This window comes from Typopeltis vanoorti, chromosome 11 (genome assembly GCF_054136105.1).
Source record: "Typopeltis vanoorti isolate ZY-2024b chromosome 11, IOZ_Tvanoo_1.0, whole genome shotgun sequence".
Taxonomy (NCBI): domain Eukaryota; kingdom Metazoa; phylum Arthropoda; class Arachnida; order Uropygi; family Thelyphonidae; genus Typopeltis; species Typopeltis vanoorti.
The window spans coordinates 69,603,940-69,624,375 of record NC_143559.1 but is presented as its reverse complement, the minus strand read 5'-3'; the positions used below and the strand labels follow the sequence as shown (position 1 = coordinate 69,624,375).

General features: G+C 36.2%; 1 protein-coding gene across 1 annotated transcript in view; it reads right to left on the bottom strand.

Moving 5' to 3' along the window:
- Positions 1-20,436, bottom strand: part of LOC150101700 (putative lipid scramblase CLPTM1) — a 283,907-nt gene that overhangs the window by 194,922 nt on the left and 68,549 nt on the right. Inside the window, exon 3 of the mRNA XM_090399981.1 lies at positions 18,616-18,774. Within this exon, the coding sequence (XP_090256107.1) occupies positions 18,616-18,774 (159 nt within the window). The remainder of the gene's footprint in view (positions 1-18,615; positions 18,775-20,436) is intronic.

The following is a 20,436-nucleotide window of genomic DNA, read 5'->3' as shown; positions in this document are numbered from 1 at the left end:
ATAGATATGGTATGAAGGTCAGCATTAAAAAGACAAAAATAATGAAAATTGGCAGAAACATTGTAAATATCAACTGCATTGTGAATGAAGAACCTATACAACAAGTAAAACATTTCAGCTACTTAGGCACGATTTTTAGTGATGATGGTAAATTAAATATGTAAATAGACAACAGAATCAACAAAGCTGCTATGGTAGGAAGTCAACTGAATAAATTTATATGGAATAAGAGAGAAATTAGCCAAAACACTTAATTAGCTGTATACAAGACAGTATTCAAGCCAATTTTAACTTATGGTTCTGAGAGCTGGGTCAGAAGTAAAACACTTGTCCTGAGAAAGATTAGGGGTATGAAAAGATGGCCATCAATGGCAATATCATATTAAAAACGAGGATATTAGGAAAGAACTTGACATTGTCAGCATCCAGGAATGCACTAGCAGAGCTAATCTCAGGTATAGTCACTTAAACAGAATGGGAGAGGAAAGATTACCAAAAGAAGTGTTCTCTGCCAGGTTGGCAAGAAAAAGACCCAGAGGAAGACCAATATATAGGTAGATTGATACAATTAAAAGTGCCTTAGAAGACAGAAATGTAAGTGCTGATAATGGTGGAGTCTTGACAGGTAACAGACTGATTTGAAAAAAAATTGTAGACAGGAAGTTACCAATGATGTAATTTTTCATGTAGTACTATCATATCCTGTATACTCCCCCTCCCCTAGAGGGTATATATATCAGGAATTTGATGATGATGTTATTAATAAGGATGTGGGACTAGATGATATATCATAGCACATATTTTGAAGGAACGTGACAGTGACTTAACATCTGCTTGACATCTGTTTGATAGAGTCTTAAATCGGGTCAAGTTCCTAAAGAGTGGAAGGAGGTGACAGAATTCAGGCATCACATTATAGGCCAATCTATGTGTCAGGTGTTGTAGTTAAAGTTTTGGAGAGGTTAGTGAGAAACAGAATAAAGAATTGGGTTGAAAACAATGGTATTATCTTTGATGGACAGCACAGATTTGCTAAAGGGATATCATGTTTTAGCAATCTACTTACTTATTACAATAATGTGACAGCAGCATTGGACGTGGCAGATGGATACACAGTAACATACTTAGATTTTGCAAGGGCTTTTGAAAGATTGTCGAATGATAAGCTGATAGTCAAACTAGAGCGGATGGGGTTGAATATCAGACTAGTACATTGGATTGGAGATTGGCTGTCTGATAGGTAGCAACAAGTTGTGTATGAGGGAGCAATATCCCAGAAGAGGAAATTCACTAGCAGTGTGCCTCAGTGGTCTGTTTAAGGGCCACTGCTGTTCAACCTGTATGTTAATGATACTGCAGAAAATTTGAATGGGGAAATACAGTGTTGTTTGCAAATGATGCAAGTTGGGATGAACTATGAGGTTTAGAGCAGATGTTGTTGCCTTAACAAGACTTGAATAGATTGAGTGAATGGACGAGGGAATAGGGATGCTACTTCAGTGTTGCGATATGTGAGGTTTCATATTTGGGAAAGAAAGATTTGATGTTGAATCAACTCTGGGTTGGGATATACTGTTGAAGGTGGAGAAAATAAGAGATCTTGTGGTGATGGTGGATAAAGATCTAAAATTTAGAGAGCACATCCCCAAAATTGTGAGGACAACACAATGAATTCTGGCAATGATGCAGAGGACACTGCCTTGTAGAAATAAGGAGATTCTGGTTTCACTGCGTAAGGCTCTGATTAGTCCACATATGGACTACTGTGCACAGATTTGATCACCTGGTTTTTCAAAGGATCAAGAGATGTTGTGAGGATCCATAGACGAGTGACCAAAATAGTTTCTGATCTCTGGAATGTTGCATACAAAAAAAGGTTGAGATAATGCAATTTGCAGTCTAGTTGATAAGGGGTTGTTATAGGATTAACATTGAAGAGGTTTTTTCATAAAATGATGGTAGACGATATAAGAAGAGGTCATCTCTGGAAGCTGTATAAGGATTGTGTGAAGATGCCATTTGCAGAGCCTAGTGAAGCACTTCCCAAACTGTGGGCTGCAGTCCCCCTTGGGAGCTGTTAGTTTTGTTGAGGAGGGCGTGAAATAATGAAAACAAATTTAAAATGTTTTAAGACTAAGTAGATATATTTTTTTTATCTTAAAAGAAATGTATTAAATTTTTATTATTTATTATTTCTTTTTTGTTATTTTTTATATTTTAATGGGAAAAATCACACATTGGTGATGGTTCACAAATTTTGCTTCCTCGTATTTTGGTGCTTAATGAATATTAGTAAATATATGCTTATCAGGGAGACTGCACTGATAGCACAGATCACATGCATCAGAACTATAAACGCTGGTGATTACCTTATTCACGTAATTCACCAATTTTATTTTGTTAGTCTGTGGTGTGCCGGTATCAGTATGTGGTGCTATTATTTGATCTATTCTATGTTAAAAATTTAACTCTGATAGGGATAAGTGGCTGAAAAAAAAATAATCCAGTAAACAATCAGCAGAAGCAGACTCACAAATAACAGTATCTCATATTTTACCAGAATAGTCTGCATTGTCTTCAGCTCCAGACAGTAAAAGGCAAAAACTATTGTATGAAAAAATTCAAAAACACAATCCTCCTTATTTGAAATATGGGCTTGTACCATCATATAATGATCCAAACAAACATATGTGTGTAATCTGCTGGAAACAGTTATCAAATGATTGCATGCGACCTGGAAAACTTTGTCACCATTAGATACACTGTTCATGGGGAATATAAGAGTAAGACAATTGCTTTTTTTCAAAGAAAGACTGAAGAATTAAAAAGACAAACTAAATGTTTTTCAAAAACATACTAAATTGAATGACAAATTAGTAAAAGTATCTTTCCAAATTGCTTTGTTAATTGCAAAAACAAAGAAACCTCATACAACTGGTGAAGACCTTGTCTTACCAGCAGCAATAAAAATTTGCAACTAGCCATGGTTCTGAAATATCAGAACCTTCAAAAAAATTCCCGTGTCTAATAACAATTAGACACAGGAATTAGATTGCATTGCCAATAATATCATGTCTACATTAATTCCACAATTCAAACAAAGTAATACATTTGCTATTCAAACTTGATGAATCTATGGATAATACAAATGATGCTAATTTAATGGGTTTTAGATATCTCTATAATTTTCAAATTCACGAAGATCTACTGTTTTGCAGAAATCTTTCCAGTAGAACCAAAGGAAATTATATATTTGAAAAAGCAAATTTTTTTTAAAGAATATGAACTTGATTGGGAAAAGTACATCGGGATTTGCACTGACGGTGCTGCAACCATGATGGGGAGAATTTCAGGTTTTGTAGCAAAAGTAAAAAAAGTTTATTCAAATGCAAGGCATGTTCATTGCCTTATCCATAGAGAAAACTTAGTATTTCGACAAACGGAAGGATCGGTGAGTAAAGTGTTATCAGAAGTTTCTACTATAGTTAATTATATAAAAAGTAATGCTACTAATATAAGACAGACTGTTTTGTATTTTATGCAACACACACACATATATGTATATATTATATATATGTTTACGTAATACAGACATATATAATAATATATGTCTATATTACAATTTTTTTTTTGATGGGGCCGTGAAATATTTTAATTTTTTCAAAGGGGCCTTTTACATCCATAAGTTTGGGAAGCACTGATCTAGTGGACAGGAGGAAGAGGGGGTAACATGATAGAGACGTAGAAGTTGCTAAGGGTTGTTATAGAATTAATGTTGAATAAAATGATGGAAGACTGGAGGGGGGGGGGAAGAGATCATCCTTGGAAGCTGTATAAGGAGGGTGTGAGCAAGAGAATGAGAAGCAGGTTTTTTGGATGGCAAGTTGTGAATGATTGAAATGCACTGTCTGAGAGCATCGCATCCGCAGAGAATTTCAATGTGTTTAAGGCATGTGTTTGAATGTGTTTACGGTATGATGAGCTGTGTGTGTGACAAAGGGACCTCCTAGATGAGTCTATGACTCCATGAGGTCTTCAGATAATAATATAAGTTCTCTTTGACACCCCACATAAGTGGAAGAATGGCAGGAGAGCAGATTGTAAGATTAAGATCTAATGCTGAACAATGAGCAGGTAGGTATATGAAAGAATGTATTGAGTCTATTATTCAGAAGCGAGGGGCCTTCATTGTTAAGCGTACACTCAATGATATGGTCTATCACCCCTAAGAGGTACAACTCAGGCATTTGCAATATAAGGCTTTCAAAGTTAATTTCATTTAACTCAGAATCCAGTGGTAAGTAAGTAATTAGAAACCCCAGACAGGTAAATAGCTGCATCCAGAGCAGTATTAAGATGAACGTTGAAAAGGAGTATGACTTCCCACTAAGATAGTGATCATACCATGAGCAGGACCATCTCCAGTTTTGTTCTTATGAACAACAGTGAAATACCTTAAGAAACCTCACTGGATTTTAAACATGTTTCCTGCAGTGAGAAAGAGGTATTGTTTGTGGTTCTGCAGCAGAACCTTGACATCATCGATATTTTGTTAGATCCATGACAGTTCCACTGTAAAAATTTACCTATTCTCTCAGCTTTGTAGACTGTTCCGATTTCCAAGAGAGCTCACCTTTGTCAGGTTTATATTTATCTATTGGTTTAGGGTAGTAAGGATGGTCAGTATCCATCTCTTCCACTGGGAAATATTAAACATATCATCTAATGTGCCAGGATCATTTGTTTAATTTACTCTTTCAGTGGATACAAAATTATCCATTTTTTCTGTGAGTGGGGTCTGGTGGATTTTATCATTCAGGGATATCCTGATAATTTGCTTCAATGTGGGTTCTCATCAAATGAGATCATTTTTGGAGTTGTTTAGATAGTGAGATCATAGGTCATGCAACTGATGCTTCTCTACTGAAATGAGCTTACAATCAGTCAAGGTGGTGAAATTTCAGATAATGGGTTGCTGTTGATATTTTCCTAAATCTCATTCTCAGCATAAGAGCATTTTAGGAGAAGTGTAGTGGCTAACTCCCCCCCCCCACACACACACATACTGATATGAAATCTTTTGTTCATTTTAATCTTTTGTATTTATTTTTTGTCCTTTCTCTGCTTACATGCATGGAAGTAAGCTGGGTAATCTTCCTGACAGTTGATACATTTAGCTTTCTTGGCAGAAAGATAGAAAGATTTATTATCATGTTCTTTACTGCCACATCAAGCATAGGCAGAAAACTATGACATGCAGTTACGAAGTCTGGAAATCCTGTGCTAGAGACCAAACATAAAACTTTTTCAAGCCATTTCTGGCCTCCAATAAGCGAGGAGGTAGTTTCATGCCAGGCAATGACATTCATACCCAGATTGGGATTTGAATGCACAGTCTGTTGACTGGAGAGAGAGAGTACACTAACTACTCAGCAAACCAGGACAGCAAGGTTGAAATTGTGGGCATGTATGAAAATGACTGTCAGTTCAATATCAGTAAATGTATATTATATGTTGCCAGGATTATGATAAAAGAAACAGATCAGGCTTCAGATATTGGAGAGTTAGTAGACAAAGCTGAACTCAAGGAGTTGCTATATACCAAAGATGGAAAATACAACTCAGAGGATAAATGCAATGCTAAAACAAACATTGAAATATAAGTACGAAGGTGTTCTGAAAAGTTCTCGGCCCGACCATAGCTGGCAACAGATTTTTTTTTTTTTTTCCTAAGTTGGTGCATCTGTCATAAGCATCCATGTGAAATTGCAAATTCTATCAAGTAGTTTTTTTTATACAGCTGTCTGAAGCAAAAGTGTTATCTGTATCCCTTGAAATGGATGAGATTGAGTATTGTGCGGTTATAAAATTCTTTGTAAAAGAAGGTCTAGCATCAAAAGAAATTCATTCGATGTTCATAAAAGTTTAAGGGCACTCTTCTTCTTTGTTTATGACAATTAAGAAATGGGCTGCTGAGTTTAAACGTGCTGTACCAGCTTTGAAGATATCCACATGAAGGATGTCCAAAAAGTGTAAAAACACCAGAAATAATTGATCAAGTGCACAATATGGTATTGGATGACCGGCAAGTCAAAGTGAGTGAAACTGCTGAGACTAGGCATTTCAAAAGAACATGTAGGATATATTTTGCATGTAGAATTGCAAATGAAAAGGCTTTGTGCAAGATGGGTGCTGCATTTGCTCACAGCAGATCAAAAACACACTCACACGAAAATCTCTGAACAGTGCTTGGAGCTTTTAAACAAGAATAAAACTGATTTTGTGCATTGATTTATTATTATGAATGAGACATGGATTCACCATTACATATCAGAATCCAAACAGCAGTCAAAACAATGGACAGAAGCCGGTTGTTCAGCACAAAGAAGACAGTCAGTTCCATCAGCAGGAAAGGTCATGGCATCAGTGTTTTGGGTTGCTAAAGGCATTTTGTTTATTAATTATCTTGAAAAGGACAAAACAATAACCAGGGAATATTATTCCGATCTTTTAACCAGACTAGAAGAAAAAATTCGTGAGAAAAGACCCAGTTTGCAGAAGAAAGAAATCATCTTTCATCAAGACAATGCAACCTGCCCACAATGTTGTTTTGGCAATGGGAAAATTAAGGGATCTACACTATGAATTGTTTGAACATCCACCCTATTCCCCAGATTTGGCTCCCTCTGACTTCTATCTCTTCCCAAAACTAAAAATCTTCTTCGCTGGTCAGTGTTTTTCTTCAAATCAAGAGGTGATTGCAGCTGTAGAGGGGGGGGGGGGGTATTTTGCAGATCTTACTGAGAACCACTATAGGGACAGGATAATGGTGCTGGAGTATAGCTGGAATAAATGTATTAGTCTTAAGGGAGATTATGTAGAAAAATAAAAATAATTTTGAATCGTTTTTTCATTGTTAGGCTGAGAACTTTTCAGACCACCCTCATATAAGGAAGTTATTTTTTGCTGATTTCTAAAGCAACACTAATACAGTGGAGAGGATACAAAGGAATGCTAAAGATGATATCGGACTCTGAAATGTAAATTATGAGGACAGATTTCATTTGTGGAATAAGGATACTAACAAACAAGACAACAAGGCATCCATGGAAACTGGAAATGAATGTGGTGAAGAAAGGGGAATGAGAGCTAGATTTTTCTTTCATAGATCACTGCATGATTGGAATTTGGATGTGTGAATGCAGTCAAGAAAAGGTGTGACAGCTAGCATAGAAGATATGTGGCTTTGCTTTGTGAGTCCATGGAAAATCCTCAGATGAGGACTGGGAGATCTGGTAATAATAATATTCTTACTAAAGTCTTCCTATGACTAGTTTAGCTACTTTTACACAATGCTTCACTTTCTTACAAAAAATACTGCACTCTAAGAGAGTACAGCATTTTTTGCTGCACTCTCTCAGAGTACTTGCAGACTTCACCCTGGAAACTTCCAATATGTTTCCTTTTTTCCATGACCGTCTCTAACTTCCTGAGTTCTGATTATTTTACTTTTTTTTTGTCCTTGCAGACAGCTTCAGCATATTTCTCTTACTGAATCAATCAATATTTTCTCCATTCTGTCAGCGAGTCTCCAAGGTTTGGATCTTTCTTTCTTTCAACCTTTCTTTTTTTCTTGAATATTACAACCTTATATATAAATTTATTCAATTTATATTTATGGGGTTCCTTAAGGGTCAAAACCCGATAACTGGAAGGTGACCTCGACGTGGCCTTTAAGACGTGCGGAAAAATGACTGGGGCTTCTGCCTGTCCAATGCTTACCTGTACATGGTGCATCCTGTTAGCAGGTCCACCGGGTACTGAAAAATAATGGTGAGCTGGCAATCTGGGACTGAGCCAAATAAACTATGCTCTCTATTGGCTGAAATCAAAAATAAATACAATGGTACAACATGATGAAATTTATCTTCGTTAAACGATGCTCCCAACGTTTTCATCAGCAATGATCATGGAAAGGAAGGAGCAGCAATAGCATTTAACAACAACCATTAAGATAAACTTCCTGATTGGAAGACAAGTTCAAGAACAGTTATGTGCACAACCTGCAAAATGAGGAAATGGACATCATCATCAAATTCCTGCCATGTACCCTCAAGGGGTGTACAGGATATGACAGTACTATATGAAAAAATTACATCATTACTAGCTTCCTATCTACAATTTTCCTCCAAATCAGTCTGTTACTTGTCAAGACTCCAACATTATCAGATCTTATATTTCTATCGTCTAAGGCACTTTGTACCGTATCAATCCACCTATATCTTGGTCTTCCTCTGGGTCGTTTTCCTGCCAACCTGGCAGAGAACACTTGTTTTGCTAATCTTTCCTCTCCCATTCTATTTAAATGACCATACCACCTGAGATTAGCTCTGCAAACACATTCCTGGATGCTGACAATGTCAAGTTCTTTCCTAATATCCTCATTTTTAATATGATATTGCCATTGATGCCATCTGTTCACGCCTCTAATCTTTCTCAGGACTCTCATATCTGCGGTCTCTAGTCATTGGTCAAGTGTTTTACTTCTGACCCAGCTCTCAGATCCATAAGTTAAAACTGGTTTGAACACTGTCTTGTATACAGCTAATTTAGTGTTCCGACTAATTTCTTTCTTATTCCATATGAATTTATTCAACTGACTTCCTACCATACCAGCTTTGCTGATTCTGTTGTCTATTTCTATATTTAATTTACCATCTTCAGTAAAAATCGTGCCTAAGTAGCTGAAATGTTTTACTTGTTCTACAGGTTCTCCATTCACAACACAGTTGACATTTTCAATGATTCTGCCTATTTTCATTGTCTTTGTCTTTTTATTGCTGACCTTCATACCATATCTATTACAACAGCTATTCAATTCAGTCAGAGAATCTTGCAGACTTGTAGCGGATTTATTTAGAAGTATAACATCATCCACATAAAGCAAAGAGCTGACATTAACATCTCCAATTTTGATATCAGGTTTAGTACCACATTCCTTCATAATGTGATCCATATAGATAATGAATAACAGAGGGGATAATGTACATCCTTGTCTCACACCAGATTTAACATTAAACCATCTTCCTGTACTTCCTTCAATTCTAACTGCTGACTTACAACTCAAATAAAGACTAAGTATTGCTTGATACAATGCCTCATTGACACCATATAACTGCAGCGTATTGAATAGCTTCTCTCTTGGCACTTTGTCATATGCCTTTACCAAATCGACAAAACTTAAATACAGATCTTTGTGATATTCCCATGCTTTCTCGACTATTTGTCGTAAAGTGAAGATCTGATCCTGACAGCCTCTATTTGGCCTGAATCCAGCTTGTTCTTCAACAAGCTTTTCTTCCACAACTCTTCTCAAGCGTTTCTTAAGTATACTTGAATAGATCTTGCCAGGAACACTCAGTAGGGAAATACCTCTGTAATTCTCACATTCAGTTTTATTTCCCTTTTTATATATGGGTACTATGAGAGCTCTATTCCAATCATCAGGAATTCTTCCCTCTGTCCAGGCTTACTGAACTATGTAGTGCAGACACTGTAAGACTCTTATACCACCATGCTTCAGCATTTCTGGTCGAATATCATCTACTCCTGCTGCATTTCCACATTTCAAGCCTTTGATGGCTTTTTCTACTTCAAGTATGGATATGTAATCCTGACTGCATGCCTGGTCAGTGTTTTTTTATCACTGTGCTGTCATCACTGCTTGTTTCATTTAGCAGTTTTTAAAAGTAATTACTCCATACTTCAAGGATATCTTTTTCTCCTGTTTTCATGTCACCTTTATCATCTCTAATTCCTTTTACAGCACTCTTTCCTCCATTCCTAAGCTTCTTCAACAACCTCCAGAATATTTTGCCACCTTCTTGATATTTATTTTCTATATTCTTGCCAAAGTCTTGCCATGACTTTTGTTTAGCTAGTTTTACACACTGTTTAGCTTTCTTACATTTGTCTCTGTATTCTGTAAGAGTAAAAGCTGACTTATTTGCCAGGAACTTTTGATATGCTTTCTTCTTTTCCTTCACTGCCTCTTTAACTTCCTGTGTCCATCAGGGAGTTCTGATTTTTTTATCCTTGCACACAACCTCACCACATGCCCTCTCTGGTAGAATCAATAAATGTTTTCTTCACAGTTTGGCACTGAATCTCCAAGGTTTGATTCCTGTTCTCAAACTCTTTCATTTTTTCTTCAATAATCTTTGTGTATTTTAGTCTACAGTTCACATCTGAGAGCTGCTCAACTTTTATTAGCTTTAAAACTTTCTTACATGTTTTTCTTTTCAATATGAAATTCAATTTTATCCTGCTCAAGACTAAATAGTGATCACTTCCAATTTCAAATCCTCTGTACACTCTGGTGTCCTGCACCAGGGAGAAAACATCACTATCAACAATAACATAGTCAATGAGACTTTTCTTATTCCTAGCCGCTTCTCTCCATGTGAATTTGTGCACATTTTTATGTTGTAACATGGTATTAGTAATAACAAGTCCATGTCCTGAGCAGAAATCCAACAGATATTTGCCATTATTATTAGCTTTGCTCTTTTCTCCAAATTTTCCCAAAATATTTTTGTATGTCTCACAATCATTTCCTACTCTGCTATTTAGATCCCCAACAAGGACCAACTTTTCCTTTTTCATTGTGTCAGTTGCTTTTTCTAAAGCCTCAAAAAATTCCTCCACTTCTACCTTAGTAGAACCTTCTGTGGGACCATAGGCACAAATAAGTCTCATTGTCCAGTTCCCCATTCTCATATTTGCCCACATTACTCTACTTGAGACTGACTGCCATTCAAGAAGATTAGCCTCGTATTTTGTGTTGAATACTATGGCTACTCCTTCTTTTCCTTGATTGTCATTGCCTGAATATAACATTTTGTATGTATTGCTCAGAAAGATCTCACCAGTTTTGGTCTTTTTTGTTTCAGTCACCCCTATTATGTCGATCTGGTACTTATCTAATTCCTCAGCTAGCTCCATTTCTTTGCCATTCAGGCTTCTTACGTTGATAGTACCAATCTTTAACTCTGGTGATGTTTAGTTGGGGTTTGTTTTCAGATTTGTTCCAGTAGCTGACTTTTCGCTGTTCGCCCTGGTTCCCTGGCGAAAACAACGGGGGTCTTGTTTAACCGGGCGACGCCCCAGCTGGCATGAAATTTTGTCATGTTGTACCATCATTTTTTATTTTGGTTTAACCAATAAGAATACAATTTGGTCGGCTAAATCCCAAATTGCCAGCCCATCCTCGTTCGTTCAGTATCAAAGTAGATACCCAAGAGGGTGCACCACGAGAAGGTGAGGATTGGACATTAGGTCAGAAGCCCTGGTCGGTTCTCCGCATTCCTTTAAAGGCTATGGGGAGGTCTCCTCTCAGTTATACAGCTTTGACCCTTAAGCACCCCAGAAATGGACTGGACCTTATTTGTGCTTGTGCTCCTACAGAAAGTTCTCCTAAAGAAAGAAAAAGCAGCGGGCATAAGGAAAATGGAAACTTTATTGAGATCAAAATGGCAGAGTAGGAAATAAATCCTCTAGCATACAGAAAAGTAGTGGAAAAATTTCGAGAAAAAGGATGATAATAATAATGTATCTGCTGAATTTCTGTTCAGAATATGAACTAGTCAGTACAAGAATATACAGAAGAGTTGAAACTGGAAGTGATCAACACTTCCAATTTCAACTCTTTAAGTAAAATAAAAATGAATATTATATTAAAAATAAAAGTGCATAAGAAAGTTTTAGAAAGAACCAAAGTTGAGCAGCTTTTACAGGTAAGCTGTCGATTTTAACCATATGAACATTATTCAAGAAAAAATGAAACAGTTTGAAAACAAGAATGAAATAATGTCGTTTCAGTGGCAACTTTAAATAAAACATTGATTAATTCAACTACTATGGAACATGTTGTGAAGTTGTCTGCAAGGATAGAAAAATAATATCACGTGAACATAAATTATAGAAACAGTCTTGGAAAAGAAGAGAGCATACTGAAGAAAGATCATATCAAATAAGTTGGGAGATGTCATAAAAGAATACAGACAAAAATATAAGAGCTAAGTACTGTTTAAAAGTAGCTAAATACAAAACATGGGGAGACTTCGATAACAATATAGTAGAGAAATAACGGAATAGTAGCAAAGTGTTCTGAAGATAAAAAAAAAAACAACTTAGCATGTAGACAAGAGTAATGTAAAAGGAATCAAAGATGATAAAGTTGACATGAAATCTGAATATAAAATCTTCTAGATGTTTGGAGTAATTATTTTGAAAGACTACTGTTAAAATAAAACAATCAGCAACAGAAGAGTATCAATACTTGAGGTAGAAAAAGAAGCCATTTTCAAAAGCCTGTAACATGGAAAGGCAGCTGAAGTGGATGATACCTGACCACAAATGCCCAAATATGGAGGTAAAAAACTTTTGTAGTTGTTACAATGCATAATTCACACGGCCTTATCAAAAGGTTAAATTCCAGATGATAGCAGTAGAGTTCTCATAGCTTCCATTAATATTCCCTCAATGTACACAGCAGCCTGTGCTCAAAATACTGAAAATCAAAGGCCAAAAGCTGTTAATCTGATATGCCACAAACTAGTGGCAACACCTTTGTTAAAAGATATTGCACATTGCATGCTAAATATTTCTATAAGAGCTACATGCTAATTATAAAGGGTGTCCCAAAATTCATGCAAGATTTAAATTTAGCACCATTTGTGCGGTAAAGTGTTGCCAACGAGAAAAAAACAGACAACGTGACAGCTGACAGTTCAGGGTTATTAAAAATGGAGCGCTACACGAAAGAACAACGCATTTTCATTGTTGAGCAATATTTTAAAAATAATGAAGGTTTACCAGCTACAGTTTGCAATTTTCGTACAAAATATGGTCGGAATAGTGATTTAACTTCAACTGTGAAAAGATTAATTAAAAAATTCAAGGAAACTGGATGAATTAGTGATCTTGTACACTCTGGCTGTCCTTCAACAAGTCGTTCAACAGAAAACATCGAAGCAGTTCGTGAGAGTGTTGCTGAGAGTCCAGGAACATCAATTCGGCACAGTGGTCTTGAATAGGGCATTTCGAGAAGCTCTCTACAGCGTATTCTCATGAAAGATTTGCATCTTTATGTTTACAAAGTTCAATTGACTCAAGAACTGAAGCCTACTGACCACACACAGCGAAGAGAGTTCGTCGAATGGATTATGGAACAACAACAAGTGGATGCTTATTTTTCGAACAAAATCATCTTCAGCGATGAGGCTCATTTTCATCTTGATGGCTTCGTTAATCGACAAAATTATCACATTTGGGGTTCAGAAAATCCACGAGTGATTGAGAAACAAATGCATCCACAACGTGTCACTGTTTGGTGCGGATTTCGGGCTGGAGGCATCATCGGTCCATTCTTCTTCGAAAATGCGGCTGTAAGGCAATAAGAGTTAATGGTGCTTGCTATCGCGACATGATAATCCAGTTTTTTGTGCCTAAATTGCAAGATATGAATGTGGACGACATGTGGTTTCAACAAGACGGTGCCCGAGAAACAACTCAATTACTGCATGAGTCATTTCCTGGTCGTGTAATTTTCCGTTTTGGTGATCAGAATTGGCTGCCCAGATCATGTGACTTAATGGCGTTGGACTTTTTTCTTTGGGGTTTTTTGAAGTCTAAGGTTTATGCCAACAAGCCCACAACCACCCACACCTCAACAAAATACAGCCACATTTATGCAAAACGGCCATGGAAAATTTTGACAAAAGAGTGCGTATGTGCCAGCAAAGCCATGGAGGCCATTTACCCGATATGCTATTCCATGCATAACCCTATACTGTATACTTTATGAATCAATAAGAAATTACAATTTTTAATTAAAAACCTGTGTTTTCTATCAAAATTACTTCTTGCATGAATTTTGGGACACCCTGTATATACTGCATATACATACAATTTATAAACAAATTATGTCACATTTGTCCAGCCACTCAAATTTAAACAAATTTGCAGTTCTTTTCCACTTTAATTTTGAATGACATTTTGAGGGTTCAATGCATTAAAGCTGCTACTGAACCATTTCTTATATTAATGTTCCCCCTTTGGGGTGCTTAAGGGGTCAAAGCTGTATAACTGAGATTAGACCTCCACATAGCCTTTAAAAGGAATGCGGAACTGACCAGGGCTTCTAACCTAATGTTCACTCCTCACCTTCTTGTGGTAAGCCCCATTAGGTATCTACCTGGATAGTGAACGAATGATGATGGGCTTCCAATTTGGGATTTAGCCAACCAAATTGCATTTTTATTGGCTTAAACCAGAATGTAAAATGTTGGTACAAAATGACAGAATTTCATGCCGGCAAGACACTGTTCAGTTAAACAAGGTCCCTGCCTCATTGCTTTGGCCAATGAACCAGGGCGAACAGTAAAAAGTCAGCTACTGGAACAAATCCTGAAACACATCCCAACTCAACATTACCAGAGTTCAAGACTGGTACTATCAATGGCAAAGAAATGGAACTAGCAGATGAATTGGATAAGTACCAGATGAACATAACAGGAGTGACTGAAATAAAAAAGACAAAAACTGGTGAAATCTTTCTGAGCAATAAATACAAAATGTTATATTCAGGCAATGACAATCAAGGAAAAGAAGGAGTAGCCATAGTATTCAACACTAAATACGAGGCTAATCTTGAATGGCAGGCAGTCTCAAGTAGAGTGATTGGGCAAATATCAGAATGGGGAACTGGACAATGAGACTTATTTGTGCCTATGCTCCCACAGAGGATTCTACAAAGGTAGAATTGGAGGAATTTTTTGAGGCTTTAGAGTAAGCAACTGACACAATGAAAAAGGAAAAGTTGGTCCTTGTTGGGGATCTAAATAGCAGAGTAGGAAAGATGATTGTCAGATATACAAAAATATTCTGGGAAAATTTGGAGAAAAGAGCAAAGCTAATAATAATAATGGCAAATACCTTGGATTTCTGCTCAGGACATGGACTGGTTATTACTAACACCATGTTCCAACATAAAAATGTGCACAAATTTACATGGAGACAAGAGGCAAGGAATAAGAAAAGTCTCATTGACTATGTTATTGTTGATAGTGATGTTCTCTCCCTGGTGCAGGACACCAGTGTAGAGAGAGGATTTGAAATTGGAAGTGATCACTATTTAGTCTTGAGCAGGATAAAATTGAATTTCATATTGAAAAGAATGACATGCAAGAAAGTTTTAAAGCGAATAAAAGTTGAGCAGCTCTCAGATGTGAACTGTAGACTAAAATACACAAAGATTATTGAAGGAAAAAATGAAAGAGTTTGAGAACAGGAACCAAACCTTGGAGATTCAGTGGCAGGCCTTGAAGAAAACTCTGATTGATTCAGCCAAAGAGGCATGTAGTGAAGTTGTCTGCAAGGATAGAAAAATCACATCCCCAAGGTGGACACAGGAAGTTTAAGAATCAGTGAAGGAAAAGAAGAAAGCATATCAAAAGTTACTGGCAAATAAGTCACCTTGTGCTCTTAGAGAATACAGAGACAAATGTAAGAAAGCTAAATAATGTATAAAACTAGCTAAACAAAAGTCATGGGAAGACTTTGATAAGAACATAGAAAATAAATATCAAGTATGGGCAAGATATTCTGGAGGTTGTTGAAGAATCTCAGGAATGGAGGAAAGAGTGATGTAAAAGTAATTAGAGACGATAAAGGTGACATGAAAACTGGAGAAAAAGATATCCTTGAAGTATGGAGGAATTAATTTGAAAACTTGCTTAAATGAAACAAGCAGTGATAGCACAGTGGTAAAAAATACTCAAGAGGCATACAGTCAGGAAAACATATCCATACTTGAAGTAGAAAAGCTATCAAAGGCTTAAAATGTGGAAAGGCAGTAGGAATAGATGATTTTCGAACAGAAATGCTGAAGTATAGTGGTATAAAAGTCTTACAGTGGATGCACTGCATAGTTCAGAAGGCCTGGAGAGAGGGATGAATTCCTGATGATTGTAGTAGAGCTCTCATAGTACCCACATATAAAATGGGAAATAAATCTGAATGTGAGAATTACAGAGGTATATCCCTACTGAGTGTTCCTGGTAAGATTTATGCAAGTTATACTTAAGAACCGATTGAGAAGAATTGTGGAAGAAAAGCTTGGTGATGAACAAGCTGGATTCAGGCCAAATGTCAGGATCAGATCTTCGCTTTACGATAAATGGTTGAGAAATCATGGGAATATAACAAAGATCTGTATTTAAGTTTTGTTGATCTGGAAAAGGCATATGACAAGGTTTCAAGAGAGAAGCTATTCAATATGCTACAGTTATATGGTGTCAATGTGGCATTATATCAAGAATACTTAGTCTTTATTTGAGTTGTAAGTCAGCAGTTAGAATTGAAGGAAGTACAGGAAGATGGTTTAATGTTAAATCTGGTGTGAGACAAGGATGTACATTATCCCCTCTGTTATTCCTTATCTATGTGGATCACATTATGAAGGAAAGTGGTATTAAACATGATATCAAAATTGGAGATGTTAATGTCAGCTCTGCTTTATGCTGACGATGTTATACTTCTAAATAAATCCGTTACAAGTCTGCAAGATTCTCTGACTAAATTGAATAACTGTTGTAATAGATATGGTCAGCAATAAAAAGACAAAGACAATGAAAATAGGCAGAAGCTTTGAAAATATCAACTGTGTTGTGAACGGTGGAGATGGTAAATTAAATATGGAAATAGACAACAGAATCAACAAAGCTGGTATGGTAGAAAGTGAACTGAATAAATTCATAAGGAATAAGAGAAATTAGTCGGAACACTAAATTAGCTGCATATAAGATAGTGTTCAAACCAGTTTTAACTGTGGATCTGAGAGCTGGGTCAGAAGTAAAACACTTGATCAAAGACTAGAGACTGCAGAAATGAGAGTCCTGAGAAAGATTAGAGGCATGAACAGATGGCATCAATGGCAATATCATATTAAAAACGAGGATATTAGGAAAGAACTTGACATTGTCAGCACCCAGGAATGCGTTAGCTGAGCTAATCTCAGGTGGTATGGTCACTTAAACAGAATGGGCGAGGAAAGATTAACAAAACCAGTCATCTCTACCAGGTTGGCAGGAAAATGGCCCAGAGGAAGACCAAGATATAGGTGGATTGATACGGTACAAAGTGCCTTAGACGATAGAAATATAAGATCTGATAATGTTGGAGTCTTGACAAGTAACAGACTGATTTGGAGGAAAATTGTAGATAGGAAGGTAGTAATGGTGTAAATTTTTCATGTAGTACTATCATATCCTGTACACCCTTTGAATATACATGACAGGAATTTGATGATGTTCTCCCCACCCCTTTTTCTGTCTAGCTATAACCAATAAAATTGGAAGAATTAAATAAAATATATTAATATGCTTAAATCCACAAAAATCCATCGCTGTTTGCATGAGTCCAAGTGAATGTATACTGTATAGACAGTAGACATTCTAAACAAATATCCCTCAGCAACTTGCTGACATGAACATCATTTGGCCCACATGGTGCAAGCTGTAAGTAACTAATTAGAGTATATTAAGTTGGAACAGGGTTAGAATAATATTGGAGTGGCTGCATCAGAAAAATTATTAAATAAATTAAGTGACAAGCATTTATCATATAATTTGTTTTTATAGTACATTCAAAAATTATTGCCTGTAAATTAGAAATTCTGAAAGCAAAAATTTTGTGTGTGCACAGTTACTTGGTGTATGAGATTCCATTTGACTGGTGTGTGTATGTGTGTGCACAGTTTAGAAGGAACACTGATTAGGAAGAAACCTGACATCATTAGAATTCAAGAATGTGCAAAGAGATCTAATCTAAAGCGATATGGCCACTTAAACAAAATGAGAGAATATATGTTAGCAAAACAGGAGTGAGATGAAAAGAGGGTAGGAAACAACCCAGAGGAAGACTAAGCCTAGGTGTACTGATTCAATTAGAAGTGCCCTAGAAGAACAAAATATCAGATAACACAACATTGGTGTTATCTAATTGGTGACAGTGCTGACAAGTGATAGACTAATTTGGAGGAAAGTTGTTGATAGGAGATTAATAATAATGTAAACTTAATCATTTAGTACTGTCATAGCATCCTGCACATCCCCTTGAGGGTATATATATATATATATCAATAATTTGATGATTGACAATATCTGTATATTTGATTCTGTAGTTCACCTATGAAAGGTGCCTGACTGATTCTTTTAAAAACTTTGTTGTATATTTTTCTTTAAAATATGATATTCAGTTTCATTCTTTTCAAAATTAAATAGTGATTGCTTTCTATATTAATTCCCTTTTAAACTTGTGTCCTGAACAGTGTCCAGGTATTGCTACTAGCAATAACAGTCAATGAGACTTTTCTTGTCTCTTCTTTCTGTGAATTTGTGCATATCTTTATGTTGAAATAAGTGTTAGTAATGATTATTCCATGTGTAGAGTGGAATGTTTACTCAATAATTTAGTATTTTTGCTTTTGTTAACTGGCATAATCTAAAGGTTACAATAAAGTATCATGTGAGTTATTAAAGCCTATATACTTACTTTTGATACTTTAATCTGCGAGTCCAATGTATAAATTCCATCCCCATTAGGTCCACCATACCAATTCCCATAAACAATATCTGGCTGATACCATACAAGGGCATTAGCATCTTGAAATTCCGAAAAATATTCTGCATCAGATATGTAAATATAGAGGTCCTATAACATTGAGAGAGAGAAGAATTATTTATGAATCATCCGAATAATACTAATAAACTGCATACATGCATAGCTATCACTCAATTATCTGACACCTTAATGGTCACTGTGTCAACCATTTCTAGTATAGAAACACATAACTATGTTCATTTAACCAAGCCTTCAATTATCCAACCAGCAAATATAATATGTGTGTGTGTGTGTGTGTGTGTTTATTGATTTAATTTAAATGACTAAAACACCGAAAATAATAAAGTTTAATGGGGACACTACTAGTTTTGTTGGTAAACCAACTTCTTCAGGTGTCAAAGTGCAAAGAATTATACATAATAATCCAACAGAAACATTACATAACAACAACAACAGATCTAATAGAAACTGTAGTACTTTAAATTGGAGTCCATGCTACAGTTCCAGCTGCATGTTTATGCATGCGCGTGATGTCGCGAGAATGCAGCACTGGACAGCAGAGCTCTGCGAATCAGGTAAACTGTAGCTAAGGCTGCTATTCATGTGGGTTGAATCGAGGGTAATTTCTCTAGACTCAAGAATAAGTCTTTCAAGCTCATCATAACATTTGTGAATATTAGAAGTTTGAGACCAGTCTATTTGATGTTGGCGGTCTTCATCAGAGTTTACAGAGAACAAGACGTGGCTGGTGAGAGTGCTGGCTCGGATTCTGTTATAAGGTATCTCTTTTGTACTCTTCAACACGGAGAAGAATAGATTTATCAGTCTGTCCGTAGTAAGATTTTCCACAATTACACATAATCTTGTATACTCTGGGAACTGAAGATATGTTTTTCTTTAGATTGACTAAGGATAGAACAGAGTTTAAGAAAAGTAGAGAAACATGCTTTGATGTTTCTATCCTTAGACTATGGACAGACTGATAAATCTATCCTTCTCCGTGTTGAAGAGCACAAAAGAGATATATCCTATAACAGAATCCGAGCCAGCGCTCTCACTAGCCACGTCTTGTTTTGTATAAACTCTGACGAAGGCTGCCAACATCATATAGACTGGTCTCAAACTTCTAATATTCACAAATGTTATGAACATGAAAGACTTATTCTGGAGTGTAAAGAAATTACCCTTGATTCAACCCACATGAACAGCAGCCTTAGCTACAGTTTACCTGATTCGCAGAGCTCTGCTGTCCAGTGCTGGCATTCTCGCGGCATCACGCGCATGCATAAACATAGAGCTGGAACTGTAGCATGGGCTCCAATTTAAAGTACTACAGTTTCTATTAGATCTGTTGTTGTTATTATGTAATGTTTCTGTCGGATTATTATGTATAATTCTTTGCACTTTGACACCTGAAAAAGTTGGTTTACCAACAAAACTAGTAGTGTCCACATTAAATCTTATTCTTTATTATTCTCAGTGTTTTAATCATTTAAATTAAATAAAAAAACATGTCGTTTAACTGAGTAAATCCTAATACAAACACACACACACAGTATATATATAAATAATTTTGAAATTATAAATTCATGTTTTCATTCTTAGGCCGAGAACCTCAGAAAGGTCTAAGAAAAGTCCTCAGCCTAACAATGAAAAAACGAATTTATAATTTCAAAATTATTTTTATTTTTCAACATAATCTCCCTTAAGACTAATACATTTATTCCAGCGATGCTACACCATTATCCCACC